We start from the raw sequence: 16,406 nt of genomic DNA, 5'->3' as shown, positions 1-16,406 counted from the left end.
GATTTTCTTTAAGCCCCGATCTGTACGAGTTGGGGGCGTGTCAGTGAGAAACATGGCGGTATAACACAATATTTAGCCGTGACATTGTCAGGCTTTTTTATTTACAACACAATAAGCTAATTCCCTGCACAAAATATAATAGCATTGTAATAATATGTAACTAAAGTTTACAGTGGCTTCATAATTTAATTAAAAACATAAAAAATTAGATTTCAAAAACCTTGCTGTATATTTGTGTAGTAAATGAAGAGAAGGTACAACGCAATCTTGCTATGACGAAAGTGACTTAAAGGTGCCCTAGAACTTCTTTTTACAAGATGTAATATAAGTCTAAGGTGTCCCCTGAATGTGTCTGTGAAGTTTCAGCTCAAAATACCCCATAGATTTTTTTTTAATTCATTTTTTTAACTGCCTATTTTGGGGCATCATTAACTATGAACCGATATATAGGCTGCGGCCCCTTTAATTCTCATGCTCCCCGCCCCCCCGAGCTCTCAACTATAATACAGTGCATTTACAAAGTTCACACAGCTAATATAACCCTCAAAATGGATCTTTACAAAGTGTTCGTCATGCATGCGGCATGCATGCGTCGGATTATGTGAGTATTGTATACTGTTATATTGTTTACATTTGATTCTGAATGAGTTTGATGGTGCTCCGTGGCTAAATCTAACATTACACTGTTGGAGAGATTTATAAAGAATGAAGTTGTGTTTATGAATTATACAGACTGCAAGTGTTTAATAATGAAAATAGCGATGGCTCTTGTCTCCGTGAACACAGTAAGAAACGATGGTAACTTTAACCACATTTAACAGTACATTAGCAACATGCTAACGAAACATTTAGAAAGACAATTCACAAATAGCACTAAAAATATCATGTTATCATGGATCATGTCAGTTATTATTGCTCCATCTGCCATTTTTCGCTATTGTTCTTGCTTGCTTACCTAGTCTGATGATTCAGCTGTGCACAGATCCAGACGTTAATACTGGCTGCCCTTGTGTAATGCCTTGAACATGAGCTGGCATATGCAAATATTGGGGGCGTACATATTAATGATCCCGACTGTTACGTAACAGTCAGTGTTATGTTGAGATTCTCCTGTTCTTTGGAGGTCTTTTAAAGGTCCCGTTCTTCGTGATCCCATGTTTCAAACTTTAGTTAGTGTGTAATGTTGTTGTTAGAGTATAAGCTCAAAGTTCAATGCCAAGAGAGATATTTTATTTAACAGAAGTCGCCTACATCGAACGGCCAGTTTGGACTACATCCCTCTACTTCCTTCTTTAATGACGTCACTAAAACAGTTTTTTGACTAACCTCCGCCCACAGGAATACACAAGAGTTGCGTTTGTAGAGTGTGTTTGTCGCCATGTCGTCGAAACGCTGTTATTTTCATCCCGCAGTCCAATCACCGGGTCTGATTCCGGCTCAAATTGATAGGGTAAAATTAAAGACATGTTTACAATAACACTGAGCGCGTGCATCTCCACGTTATGGTAAGAGGCGTGACCTTTCCGGGCAAGGTTCACTAAGCTGCTGTCGAATCACAACACAGGAACCGCTGGCACAATCAGAACTCGTTACGTATTTCTGAAGGAGGGACTTCATAGAACAAGGAAGTCATCAGCCCGTTTTTATGACAGTGGAAACAGCGGTATACAGATAAGTAAATTATGTGAAAAATACTGTGTTTTTTACACGCAAAACATGAACACATGTTATATTGCACACTATAAACACAATCAAAGCTTCAAAAAACCACGAAAAACGGGACCTTTAAACAAATGAGATTTATATAAGAAGGAGGAAACAATGGTGTTTGAGACTCACTGTATGTCATTTCCATGTACTGAACTCTTGTTATTCAACTATGCCAAGATAAATTCAATATTTAATTCTAGGGCACCTTTAAACTCACCTGATGTTAGAAACACAACTTCCCACCTGTTAAATACGAACTTCCCAGGAGGACTTGAATGCATGATTATTACTTTTGGATGGATGGAAATTCTAAACATATCCTGGTCATTTTCCGCTACTGTCTTCATGTTGTCTGTACCAGTTTTATTTTAGCATTTATGTACTATTATAATATTCTCACTATTAAAGCGGTAAGAATTGCGAAGCTCCCTCTACAGGTTCCTTCAGTGAATCACACTGTCATAAATACTCCAAGCGCAGCTACAACGCTCACCAGTGCAGTAGTTTTGCAAATACAGTACAAGAAATCTCGATGGAGGTGGGTAATTTTCGAAATTATAAAGCATTTTGTCACTCTCGCGTGAACGTGAACATGAGGCGAGAATGTGTCGGGTCGGCAAAGCTCAACTTGCAAGTGCTGTTTTCTGGCATAGACGTGCCAGAGGGGGTTAGTGCACGCCTCAAACACACCACTACAAGTCAATTAACCATCGTAAGGACTTAGAAAACTATCTATGAAGGTAAAAAAAGTTACTTAGTTCTGCTTTAACTAACGATTAACTACAACTTTTGCCAAAATAAACTTGTAATTACTGCTAATTAATAGTAAGGTAGTTACTAGGGATATAGAATGTGATCATGCAGAATAAGGCATTAATATGTGCTTTATAAGTACTAATAAACACCTAATATCCTAGAAATATACATGCTAATAAGCAACTAGTTAATAGTGAGAATTGGACCCTAAACTAAAGTGTTACCGTAAGTTGATAACTCAAGCTTACCTGACATGATAGGTTGGCCAGTCATGCTCATGGGGGCCATTCCGAGGTTGTTCATGGCAGTAGCCCAAGCATTAGGGTCCGACATGGGCATCGCTAAAGAGTTGGAGTCCATGGCAATATTTCGGAGCCCCTCTGAAAGAGAGAGAGAGAGAGAAAACATGCAGTTTGATTCACTGGACACATTCAGGATTAAATGCGTTGTCTTGTATTGTGTACGTATGTAATATATGGATTTTAAAAGTCTGAGCTGAGGACTGGAACTTAATAAAATGTTTGAGCTGAGAGAGGCGAGATGTAATGTGTTCGTCGGTTTAACACATAAAACATATTTTATTAAGATAAATTGGGAACCAAAGTTCTTCTGAAAACTAATTTATGTACTATTAACACAGCAGAGGTGCCAATGTGCTTTAGCACATCATCACTTCAGAGAAAACAGACTGCCATAATAACTGCTGCCAGAGGTCTGATAAACTTCAGCATCGCCCACCAAAAGAGTGAACGGCATAAACAGAGAAATAGAGTTCAGGAAGTTCCCATATCTGAAGAGTGACCACATGGGCTTCCAGTGTGTGAGAGAACATGTGGCTCTTGCATGGAGTGGGTGGCAGTCACGTGGATGTGAGGAGATCATTTCTACCAACTATTGAGAAAATGTCTTTGTGGTTGGTCAGGGAATTATTATACAGAGTTAATGGAAAACAGCAGCGATAATTAGTTCTCTGGTTCTCCAGAGGGGTATTTAAGGGGGTTTTGGTCAAACATCTAAAAACAGCACATTTATTTAGAACAGAGCATAAAAAATGACTTTCCCGACCCTTCTCACAAGGGTTTACGGTATCTTTTAACATTTAAATAACATCGTGTCTGAATTAGCATAATTATATGTCAACAACTCAGAGATTCTGCTTTCAGCTGTTCACGTACATGCACTCAGAAATGATTAGTCTCTATGGCAACACTATTGATCCATGTGTTGGCTTTGTTGTTGATAATTAATTTCTATTTATTCGCATCTATACTATTTTGCAAAACACTGTGAAAAAAAGTAAAGATAGAAACATAGGTAATATTGACTGAAATAAAATGACATTTTGAGAACTGGAACAACTTGCAGAACTACCTTTAAATGTTGAAGGGCTGCAGGTTTTACTTTAAACTTGCATGAGATTGACAAAGATGTGAATGTTTTTTTCTCTACCAGTAATATCATAGTAATTCTGACATGACATGAGAGTGAATTCAAAGTCATGTTTCACTGATACCATCCTGGTATTGGATTCAACAAGCAGCAGACATCATGCACTGATGCAGAAGTCCAACGTTTCCAGTGAAAGCAGCTGTTTAATCATCTGTATCAGTAGCTGTGTTTACACGGATCCTAATAATCCGATTATAATTGGACTAGTAGCACAGTGGGAAAACAAAAATCATCATGTAACCATGACAATCGGGATGTATTGGCCAAATCTGACTAAAATTTCATTCAGATTATAAGGGGTGGTTTAAATCTGACATGTAAACACTGCACACGTACAATGATGTATAAATGGTGTTCTCAGAGATGGTCTTATTATTGATTTTATTGTTGCTGATGGTCTTATTATTATAACCAATCATATAACAGCCTTGACGTCACTGAATTTCGTTCAGAGTTGTGTGACAGTGCCATAAACTGGATCAAACTTGTTGCACAATTCACCCTTTGACGAGAGTTTGATTGACAGGGGATCTGACCAATCATAACACTGAATCCACCATTTTGTCCAACAAACAAACTAGACAGGAGAGTTAGTAGATTAAAGTCAGTGGACTTGAACTTGAAAAATGGTGTGTATTGACATCTTTCCACTGTTGAAACGCCATACCTTCTGATGTTCATTCACATTTATTTCATGCAAAAACTAGGACGAGTTGATTGGTTTACATGTCGCTTGAACTGAGGCGCTAGAGCGATCTGTCATGACTTGAATGACCAAAAATGACCAAATTTGATTCATGCTAAAAGTAACCTCCTCTGTCTTGCCTGTCAGCGTGTTGTCAGTGTCCTCTTTGTATTTTTCACTGCGTAAGAGCATGAAGTGTGGCGTGAGAGTGCCATGGCTTGTTGGACCTAGCAACAGTAACTAAGGGGGGTGGGTCTTTTGAAGGGTCAATTGTCCTTCTAAAACAGCTTTTTTTTTTTTTTTTTCAGCGTAAACCCTAAAAATAGATCAATCCAAAACTAATGCTTAAAAGCAAACATGTTGAAGATTAGCTGATGGGCTGTCAATTTATTAAATGATAAGCCATTTCCTCACAAAAGCGACATCCGTTCTCTGCGTACCGCAGCGTTAGCAAGCATTACGCTTTTTTGGTTGCAGGTTTGCCTTCAGGTGGCTTTGCTGTTGTTGTTGTTGAATATAGTGTAATAACTGACTGTTGTGTTATTATAAAATTCTCCTTCCACTCATCGTCTGTGAAGTGGAGCAGGACAATGTCGTCCCAGCAGTCCTTTTTTGGACTCTCATCCATAGAAGCCTTGTTTTGGGTGCAGGAAGGGGCGTTTTTACACCCTGATAAATATAAGCAGCACGGCACAAAGCTTCATGCGCTCGTTGTCTCCTAATTAGGACCCGAAATAGATAAATATTAGATCTGCTGTTTAAAACAGAGAAAAGAAGCAGTATAGGAGAATGCAAACAGTGGGATAACGATATTTGGGCAGTGTGCGCATTGAAGCTTGTGGAATATAAACACACACATCAACCTGATCACTTTATTTAAAATTCATGTAAACACTATGTTTGGATTCATCAATCAGAATAAATTCATTCCAAAAGAAACAAAAGGTGTCCATGCAAACGTAGCTAGTGTGAGCGGATTGGAGCGACAGGCAATTTCCTCCTGCTGAAAGCAGTCTGTAATCACTCCTTTCCAAATTCCAAATGCCGGACTTTCCATTTTCCGCTCCTCAATCACTCCTCACTCATTGGTTAAACAAACTTTACTCCAAAACTACTGTTCAAAAGTTTTGTATGCTCACCAATGGTGCATGTATTTGATCAATTCCATCTCTCATTCATTCTGACAGCTAATATGCCATTAACATTTAATACATAGTGAAACCATGCATTAACATGCATGTAATGCTTGTGATGGAGCGGTACAGTGAGAGAACACGGATCGTGAGGCTTTCAAAAACAACGCTCGCTCCAGGCAAAAACCACAGAACTGTTTTCCCTGATCCCTGTCCAGTCTGCACCGCTCACACGCTCTGATCAGCAGGCCAGAGGAACATTACTAAAACCTGATCCGCAGTGTAAACACACGGAAATCAAAGCATGTAAGTGTTCAGGATTACTATGGATAATGCAATGCCTCAGAAGACTAAATCTGAAGCCCAAACTTTACTTTCTAATGAAAAGACGTAGGTTTTGTATACAAGCTGTGGATCTGAAGTTTGTTTGGTCAAGGACTGGAACTCATTAAAAGCTCTTTCAGTGGAAAGCAAAAATGCATTTTTAAGATTGCTTCAAAGATTACAGCACAGGATGTTTGCTGGACCAATCGCTTCCTCTGCCAAGCCTGAAGAGGCCATTTGTCTTGCTAGGATGGAGAGGAGAATGAGACTGATGATGCAGCAAAATCAATGACTAAAACCACCTAAACTTATAAAGAAAAAAAAAAAAAAGATAAATTGACAAAATGCATGTGTGATTTGTGAAATAGCATTCAAACTCTCTTGGGTTGCATGCTTGTATTATACTGTATATGTGGCCATATATAACATGATAGAGTGAGGAGGATTGACTAGTTGCCCAACAACAACTGATTAGTTGATTTTGAAAATATGTAATTATGCACAAGACAAAAAATAGAAGCCGAAGTGCACATATTGTCCATTCCCAGAGAGGCTTATAGCATGTATTTACTGTAGTCGATTGTCCTGACCTAACATACACACTTTGAGAGGAAATGACTTCCCAGGGGACCGTTTCATCTCTTTAGGTTTATATGTCCTTTGGGTCTCTAAGTCACCTTTCTAAAACTTCTGAGAGAGAGAGAGAGAGAGAGAGAGAGAGAGAGAGAGAGAGAAATAGAGCAATTAGAAAAAAAAAGGGCTATTTGAAAGTCACAGGGGATGGATGGGGGATGTGTCCCCCACTGGCCTGTTTTTCTTCATCTACAGTTCTGTCTCTCTGTTCTCACACACACACACACACACACACACACACACACACATTGGGTTTCCATGTTTTATGGGGACATTCCATAGACATAATCATTTTTATACTGTACAAACTGTATATTCTGTTTCATAACCCTAAATATAACCATCACAGAAAACTTTCTACATTTTTACATTTTCAAAAAACACCACTTACTATGATTTATAAGCTGTTTTCCTCATGGGGACCAAAAGATGTTCCCACAAGGACAAGGATTTTGGATATTGCCATAACATAGGGTATACCTGAACCACACACACACACACACTCACGCACACACACACACACACACCTCCGCCACTGTGTGGTCACAAAACTTTCTCAATAAAGCTGTCCATGGCTCACTGCCCAAAGCTCCCTCCGAAGGCCAAGAAAAACTCTGAGAAATTTATTTTACGATCTACAAGGTCTTAACAGCAAGACGGACAATTACTGGCTCTTAAGCAACTGGGACAACTTTACCAGGAAGTTGAGGACAAGAAGTGAAGCAAGGAGGATTCATGCCCACGTACATAGACAGTCATATCTATTATTTCTGACCTGGACAATTATGGTTTCTTTAAAGTGATATATTTATCAGTGTAATGAAAAATTACAATGAAAGTTAATGAGGTCCAAAACAACATTGTATTATTATTATTAATAGTAGTAGTAGTAGTAGCATTTTAACCTGTATTTATGTACATATTTAGCTCTCTTGTCAATGTCAACATATGTGCAGAGTAATATCTGACATCAAGTCGTCGTGCACAATCACAAGACAAGGACTGTCTAAACAGCTCTTAATTTGACATTTAATGTGATATTTTAATTTGATTTACACTGCATAATTTAGCACAAAGCAATTGCTAAACTGCCAAGTATTGCATCAAACACAATAGAATAAATATGTTCTAAAACACAACTTCCATAAACGTCTATGCATCTAAAAGCCACTCAAAAGCCATGTGCAGATTACTTTTTCACTTCATTAGCAAGACTGGTTCTCTCTGGGGAGATTTTTCAAACTGGAGAAGACAGGCAGGCAAGCATTAGAATGAAGTCTTTGGGGACACGCCACAATTGCAAACCTCATTATGCCAAACCATCACGATTTCAATCAGCCTTTTGGATCACCTTGAAAAGACAAGTTAAGCCAGCTAACAACAAATGATTGTTGCTTTATACTCAAGTGTCATATGCCAAGCAGAAAACACCTCCATTTGATCCCATAGATCACTTATACAGGGTTGAGACCATGTAGGTCCGAGACAGACCAAGATTTCTTGAAAACACTAGATATCAGGTGTTCCAGCTTCATCAAACGTGTTGAGAGCCCTTCTATTGAGAAGATATGAAGGCTATCAAGTGATAAACATTTTTTTTCATGGAATAAACACTTCAAAAAGAGTGCTCATGCATCTCAAGAGCTTTATTGAAGGCAATCTGCAATCAAACATCTATGGATTACCCACTTCTTAATGAAGTTAGAAGGAAGTACGATCACTTGAGTAAATACACTTTCATCTGATTTAAGTGATCTGTAGGACAGTACTTGAAGTGTTGTCTTAATGGTCGGAAATCAGTTGGTTGGATGCTAATTAGTCAGAGTCCAGTCCAAGTAAAACACAGCCAACATATCCCTAAAGTAGGGTACCGGTCTATATACCGGAGGAGGAAAATAATTACTTCCAGAGGAGATGTATAGTCAGGTGAATGAGGGCCTTTCATTTTCCTACATATCCTAGGAAAGGTCCCCAAATTCTATTGAAATTATCAGATGATCCCTTCATTGTCTGATTTTTTTCTAGTTTAATAAAATGGAAAATATCTTTAATCCATAAAGAAAGAGTAGGAGGTTTAGGCGATTTCCAGTTTAATAAAATTAAACGTCTTGCCAGCAGTGTGACGGAGGCTACTATTTATTTATTTATTGAAAGAAAGAAGTTCTGTGCAACAATAATCGAGCCTCTGGTGACTCAATAAATTCAGTTCACCTTTATTCCTCAAGGTGGCAATGTCTGATATGATAAATTGATGTTTCACTCATAGTTACTGCAGGCAGAAAAAAAAAAATACACAAGTTTCATCAGCAAAACTTGGCTCAGTGATTTACTGAACGCAATCAAACTCTCACTGTCACTTGATGGTGGATTTGGTGAAAAAGCTGTCAGCGATCAAAATATTGATTTAGAGGACATTTAAAACAAAAGTTTTGAAAATATGGTTGAGATGGTGAATATGAGCCAGATGCTGAATGAACTGTGGAAGTGAACTCTGACTAGGGTTGGGAACCGAGAACCGGTTCTCATCCGGAACCGGTAGTGTTTTTTGAAAAGAACCGGAACCGTGAAAAATTTCTACGTTTGGGTTCCGAAAACGCTTCTGGTGTGATGAATGGTCGAAGTGCGGGGAGCGTATCCTTTAATAGAGACATCTCACCTCATGAATATTATAGCACGCCGCTACTGATATACGCAAGATTTCAATAGAGAGAGAGAGAGAGAGAGAGAGAGAGAGACGTGCCCAAAACTCAATTCAAACCTGTGTTCGCGCTGCCGTTGATCTGAAGAGAGTTGCAATGTGTATATAAACAGCTTCACAAATAATCTTTTCAAACGCACAAAAAATACCTTTGTTACTGTATTTGTTAATCTTTGTTAATGTTAATAAAAAATACAGTTCAGAGTTTGTTCATGTTAGTTCACAGTGCATTAACTAATGTTAACAAATACAACTCTTGATTTTAATAATGTATTAGTAAATGTTGAAATTAACATTAAAGATTAATAAATGCTGTAGAAATGCAGTTCATTATTAGTTAATGTTAATGTAGTTAACTTATGTTAACTAATGAAACTTATTGTAAAGTGTTAGTGAATTTGTTGAGATTAACAGTCTGTTAAATTAATTTTACACAAAAAGGAGTAAGCACCTTTGGCGACAGAAATAATTAATGAGCATAAGCCCCGTACGGTCCACCAAATTGGTTTGTTTACACTTTTACGAAGTTTGGCGTGACTTTCCTGGAACGCTACAAAGTTGTGAGTCGTGATTTGAAATCGTGACTTACGGGCTCAAAAACCTGCCTGGAACGCAGCATAACTCTGATGATGAAAGTGATGATGATAAAAAGCATCTGCTCAAATTGAACCCTTCCAAGTTATAAAAGGTAACAAAATATGCTATATTTGATTCTTTTGTAATATTTATTAAAATACCATGAGAGTCTTACACTATTATTAGCAGTGTTTCCACTGTCGGGCCTAAAGCGGGTGTGCTAGTGCGTGTCAGGGCCAGTCGGAGTCACTTCCGGGGCTTGATCGTGCCTCGTCGGGGCTTCCTCGGGGCCAACGGCCCGCCGAATACCTTGGTCCAAAGCGGGCCAGCTCGGGCTTGAGGGAGTGATTACGAACAAACGCGGAGTTTATCTGTGTGTGGAGACGGAGGTGCCATGGATGATTACATGTAGCTAACATCAGCATTAAAGACTTTTAAAATCATTTTAGCTCAAAACTCACTTTCAGACAGCAGCAAGTGTTTGAAATAACTTCTGTTTGTGATCCGATGTGGATTCTGATCACCAAGACTATGCGCAAGAAAGAAATCAAACAAATATACGTAGGCTATCACAATCATGTATTTATTTTATCTGTCACCACATCTCGTCTCTCAACGGACTGACATCCATATTTCACTCCACATATTTCATAAAATAAAGCAACTGGAGAGAGTGCTAAAGCTCCTCAGGTCGTATTTTTGGTGGAAAATTTGTAGAAATTATTATACTTTGTAAATGTGATGTAAACATACTGATTAATGATGATTAATTTGTTTGGTAAAACATCGATGCATGTAAACAACAAAATGCCAACAACGCCTGCTTTTATCATGTTCACTTTACGATCTCGCTACACTCTAAAAAATGCTGGGTTAAAAACAACCCAAGTTGGGTTGAAAATGGACAAACCCAGCCATTGGGTTGTTTTAACCCAGTGGTTGGGTTAAATATTTGCCCAACCTGCTGGGTAGTTTTATTTAACCCAACTATTGTTTAAAAATTACTGTATTGTTTGTTTAAAATGAACCCAAAATAGGTTGGAATTTAAAAATCAGACACATAATTACTAGATGCAACAGTAATAATCAAAAGTTAATAGGCAATTTAATGTTTAAATGTTTGTTTTATTATTCATTAAACTTAATAAATGTTCATATATTAATAAATGTTAACTTTGCATACTTTGGGTTCATTTTAAGCAAACAATACAGTAATTTTTAAACAATAGTTGAGATACATAAAACTACCCAGCAGGTTGGGTAAACATTTAACCCAACCACTGGGTTAAAACAACCCAATTGCTGGGTTTGTCCATTTTCAACCCAACTTGGGTTGTTTTTAACCCAGCATTTTTAGAGTGTAGTTTCCAGTCATTTATTTCTGATTATTTTTCTGATAAAACTTCCATTTGTTTGTGAAATGACGGGTTTGCGTGACGTTGTTCCAGAGAGGCGTGTTACGGACGGGATTTGGTGAAGCGCTACGGAGCTTCTGGCTCGACGGTGGAAATGCAGCGTGATTTTGGGCTCGGTGCTATTAGCTATTAGCGGTGTCCAAGGCTATTAGCCTAGCCTGGCCCGCTGAAAGCCCTGGCTCACACTGGCCCGACAGTGGAAAAGCGGCTATTGAGACAGTTGCCGAGCCATCCATGTTAGATAAAGATATGGGTCGGTAAAGACCAGAAAAAGAAATAATAATTGGAGAATCATTCATGCATTTAAGGATAAAAAAATAAATAAAAAAAACACACACATTTAGAAACAGACCCCACGCTTTTGAATTAATCTTAGCACTAGGTAGGTTAATATGTCATGCACCATATTTTCCAACACAAAGATGGCACCCGATGAATTAAAATTAAAATAATAATATGATGTTTAATCAAAAAATATGTCCTTAATATTATTTTATTATGCAGTAACCATTTAATCAAAACTAAAGGCACTCAAGGCTGTATTATTTTGTCAATAAAGTCATGGCTAAAAGTGTTGCAGGCACATCATACCTACCTATGCCCTTCAACCATGACTATATTCACAAAATAGCACAGCCTCTTGAACATTTATAGCTTCAGAAATGCTCAGTAGAACACATATCAGCAACAGACATACTGACGGTTGAGTCACCGGCTGTCTTAAGTTAGTACATGTGATATAATTGAGCGCACTGTGCTATAACTCAGTTCACATTTACAATTTTAGGCCTTTGCTAGCCTTGAATGGTGTTTAAAAAGCAAAAAAGGAATGAGAAAAACATTGCGCAGTGAGAATGTTTTTGACCCCATCTGAATATGATTTTATGAAAGGAAAAGTGAGTCTGTTAAGTTGAAACAGACATTGTTGAATGTTGGCTCAGTTTCTCTGGCTCCTGTGAGCTCAGTCCGTAAGCGGCTTTCACCGTTTCTACCTTGAAAAAGAGGCTTGTTATAATGTGGCCGGCATTACCGATGAGGTGGATTCAAATGAACTCCTGCCGTGGCTCAAACGCCCCGGACCCATTACAGCCAGCCCTCACAAACATGACAGCAACAAGGTCTTTCTAACAATGCGACTAGTGCTGTGATCCGACGTCTGTGTGTTTACACAAATTATTTATTTCCACCGTCTCTCTTCTGGCTGGATTAAGGGAATAATTAGTTTTGGGTTCCAGCTCAGTGGCAGTGACATTTCCCTCGCTGCTCTACATTCATCCCCCAAATGCACAATTTAGGATGTGCGCATCAAGGCTTTGAGCTCTGTTTGAGCCGTTTCTGAGGGAAACAGGGTCTGACAGCACTGCTGGAGCAGCACCTTCTGAGCTCTCAGACCTGAGGAGTTTAATAGAGAGCAGTCATCAATAAAGAACCATCATTACCAAACATTTCAACTCGCTCAAGAGAGGCGCACTCACGCGTGCAGACCACCACGTTACAACATCTACAGTCACACCAAAAATAACTGCTGAGAAATGTATACAGTATGCCTGGAATAGCAGGCCACGAATAAAGCGAGAGATGGAATCCCTAAGAAAACATGCACTGGATTTTTACTTTGATCAGGGTCTAACTGAACTTGAAACAGCTCTACTGTATGTCTGACAGTGATAGAGCACTTCCACATCAGTGTCTGACACAGCAACTACACATTTATTGTAGTAGACAATTCAGTGACTCAGAACATTTGGTCATATTGCCAGCCATCATGGAAGGCTGAGACATTTGTATAGTTATAAATGTATATTTGACAGATGCAGAATAAATGATTAGCAGTGAGAAAATTAAGTCGACAAAAGACAGAAAATAAATAATACAGCATGGATTTGTCAGTCTTCAAAAGTGAGAGATATAGCATGCACTACTACTACTGTTCAAATGCTTGCTTAATGCTTGTAAAAATAAGTCCTATATACTCACCAAGTCTGCATTTATTTGATCAAAAATACAGGAAAGGCATTAATATTGTTAAATATTATCACAATTTAAATTAGAGATGCACGGATGCTAAATTTCTTTGCCTATACCGAGAACAGATTACTCAGAATGATATCTGCTGATACCGATAGTGTGATTTACTGGAATGACAGGGTAGAAAGGAAATTGTTAAAGTCGTTATTTTTGTTTTGTTTTGCGCACAAAAAGTATTCTCATCGCTTTATAACATTAAGGTTGAACCACTGTGGTCACTTTGACTAGTTTAACAATGTCTTTACTACTTTTCTGGAACTTGAATATGGTAATTTCGTTGCTTTCTATGGGAGATAAAATAAAAAACTCTTGGATTTCATCAAAAATAATCTCTAGAATTATCCAAACAAAACAAATCTTACAAGAGATCTATAGTTTTTTGTAAATGTATACTTAGTCAAAAGTACGAGCGACAACTATAGAGTTGCCGGTGGGCAAATGACTTGTAAGTACATATATATATATGGGGTATATTGTGTTTAATGGGTTAATAAATCAAGGTTATTGGTCTTGTTTAGTGCTTTTAGCTTTCATAATATTTTATATTGTTATATATTATATATTGTTATTTGTTAATTCATTTATTTTTTAATTTATTTATTTTTAGTTTGTTTGTTATATGTAACCCTGGACTACAAAACCATTCATAAGGGTCGATTTTATTAAATTAAGATTTATACATCATCTGAAAGCTGAATATATATAAGCTTTTCATTGATGTATGGTTTGTTAGGATAGGACATTTTTGGCCGAGATACAACTATTTGAAAATCTGGAATCTGAAGGTACAAAAAAATTAAAATATTGAGAAAATGACCTTAAATTTGACCAAATGAAGTCCTTAACAATGTATATCCACTCACAAAAAGAATTTGTTATATATTTATGGTAGAAAATTTACAAAATATCCTCATGGAACATGATCTTTACTTAATATCCTAATGATTTTTGGCATTAAAGAAAAAAAATCAATAATTTTGACCCAAACAATGTATTGTTGGCTATTGCTACAAATATACCCATGTGAATTATGACTGGGTTTGTGGTCCAGGGTCACATATAGATGTAATTTTTTCTAATGAACAATGTAATTTAACATTTTGATTCACAATGCTCTGTTGGAGCAACTTAATGGCTGAACTTTGTTCTGCACTATGTTCCACCACTTTAAAACAAACGGATTTGTTGTTTGTTTTGTTTTCATATTTAAGAGATTATAAGCTAGATGCAACTTTTTTGTGTTCGCATCGAATGTTCTTCAACTTTGATTGATCTGTTGATCTGCTGAAAGCAGCTAATTTGAGTTAGATGCATAAATGTTATCCTCCTATACAAATTTTACATTGAGGGGTGCATACAACATATTTGCCCACCGGCAACTATAGTTGCCGCACATTCAAACACGTTTAAAAAAAAAAAAAACCTGGGGAAAATAAATGCAGAACATGTTCACATAGGAGACTATTAACATGACTATATGTGACAATATGCATGAAACCATTCAGAAAAATTTGGGCACAAATGGGTTAATTTGTGTTCTGAAGATGAACGAAGGTCTTACGGGTGAAATGACATGAGGGTATGTAATGACAGAAACTTCATTTTTGGGTGAACTAACCCTAAGTGATTACATGAGACATGATACATTTTGGTAAGTTGTACAGTATCTTTCAACATACCTTTTGATGTTCATGCATGTTTTTTTTTCCATGCTAAAAATTGTATTAAAGAGGAAGAGATGACGTTTGCCGCATGAACTGAGGTGCTATAGTGATCTGTTGTGTCAGATAAAAGCATCACAATGCCATTTACTGTTTGTCAAAAGGCCTTTACAAAAAAAAAAAAGGTAAAAACGATGTCAGACGATTTTGAGATTGGAGAAGAAAATGAGATGGAGTTTTTCACCCTACCACAGTACTTCAGCGTGACCTTTCCAACATGAATACGTAATGCGTGACGCATTGCAGAGCAGTGCAAGACGAGCATTTGTGGTTAAAAAGTATATAAACGTCCATTATTTTAGAAAATTACATTGTTTCTCTAGATAAAAATCTTATTCCTCGTCTGGGATCGTGTAGAGCTCTTTGAAGCTGCAATTTGAACCATCAACCCGTTGAACCCCAGTGAAGTCCACTATATGGAGAAAAATCCTGGAATGTTTTCCTCAAAAAACAATTTTTTTTCGACTAAAGAAAGAAAGACATAAACATATTGGATGACATGAGGGTGAGTAAATTATCAGGAAATTTTGATTCTGAAGTGAATTAATGCATTATTGTCAAGTTAACTCATATAGTATGAGTTGCAGTCTGACATGTTTTTTCCATCCCCTTTTGATTGACAGGATATAATCAGCCAATAGTGAAAATAATTGCTTTTATCAGCTTATACATTGGTGTAAACTGTATTCATTGGAAGATTATTTTTATTGCATTTATTTGATGACATGTATTACATGTAATTATTTATTGAATATTTTAAGCAATTTAATTGCTTGTTGCTGCTATTTTAGTGTATCTAACAACACCTTAAAAATAGTAGCCACTGCCACCACTTGGCTTTATACATGAATTCATAAAACTAGTGAAGAAACTTGATGAACTCATGCACACACTGATGCGTATTACGTTAATATCCATGACATGCAGCTCTCAACTGCTGGGATCCTGAGAGACTGAAATGTGACTGAGCAAACCCTCGACAGAAGCAGCAGCAGCAGCAGTCTGACACTGTGAGAATGACATGAAAGGAGCAGCACTTCAGCTAATGCTTAAACACAGGGGTCAGCCATCACGATAAGCTGCTTTGAATTTCATATCAGCAGCTCAAACACAGGCTCATCATTGTCTCGGGCTTTCTGTGAAAGACAGGTCCCGTCACTGATTCCCCATTGTGCATCTCTCACACTCTAAGAATGCAGTAAAAGCCATTTAAATGATTTCACTACATGAAATTTTCTAAGCCAAGTAAATTCTTAATATAGACATTTATATTGCCTT

General features: G+C 37.4%; 1 protein-coding gene across 11 annotated transcripts in view; it reads right to left on the bottom strand.

Annotated features, from left to right (window-relative positions):
• The window catches only part of enox2 (ecto-NOX disulfide-thiol exchanger 2), a 287,212-nt gene that overhangs the window by 101,900 nt on the left and 168,906 nt on the right, over window positions 1–16,406 (bottom strand). For all 11 annotated transcript variants that reach the window (XM_048175874.1, XM_048175873.1, XM_048175875.1 and 8 more), the window contains one exon: window positions 2,715–2,846. In XM_048175874.1, coding sequence (XP_048031831.1) covers window positions 2,715–2,846 — 132 coding nt within the window. The remainder of the gene's footprint in view (window positions 1–2,714; window positions 2,847–16,406) is intronic.

This window comes from Megalobrama amblycephala, linkage group LG23 (genome assembly GCF_018812025.1).
Source record: "Megalobrama amblycephala isolate DHTTF-2021 linkage group LG23, ASM1881202v1, whole genome shotgun sequence".
NCBI classification, from domain to species: Eukaryota; Metazoa; Chordata; class Actinopteri; order Cypriniformes; family Xenocyprididae; genus Megalobrama; species Megalobrama amblycephala.
Note: the sequence above shows the minus strand (reverse complement) of the source record. Positions and strands in the feature narration are given on the sequence as shown.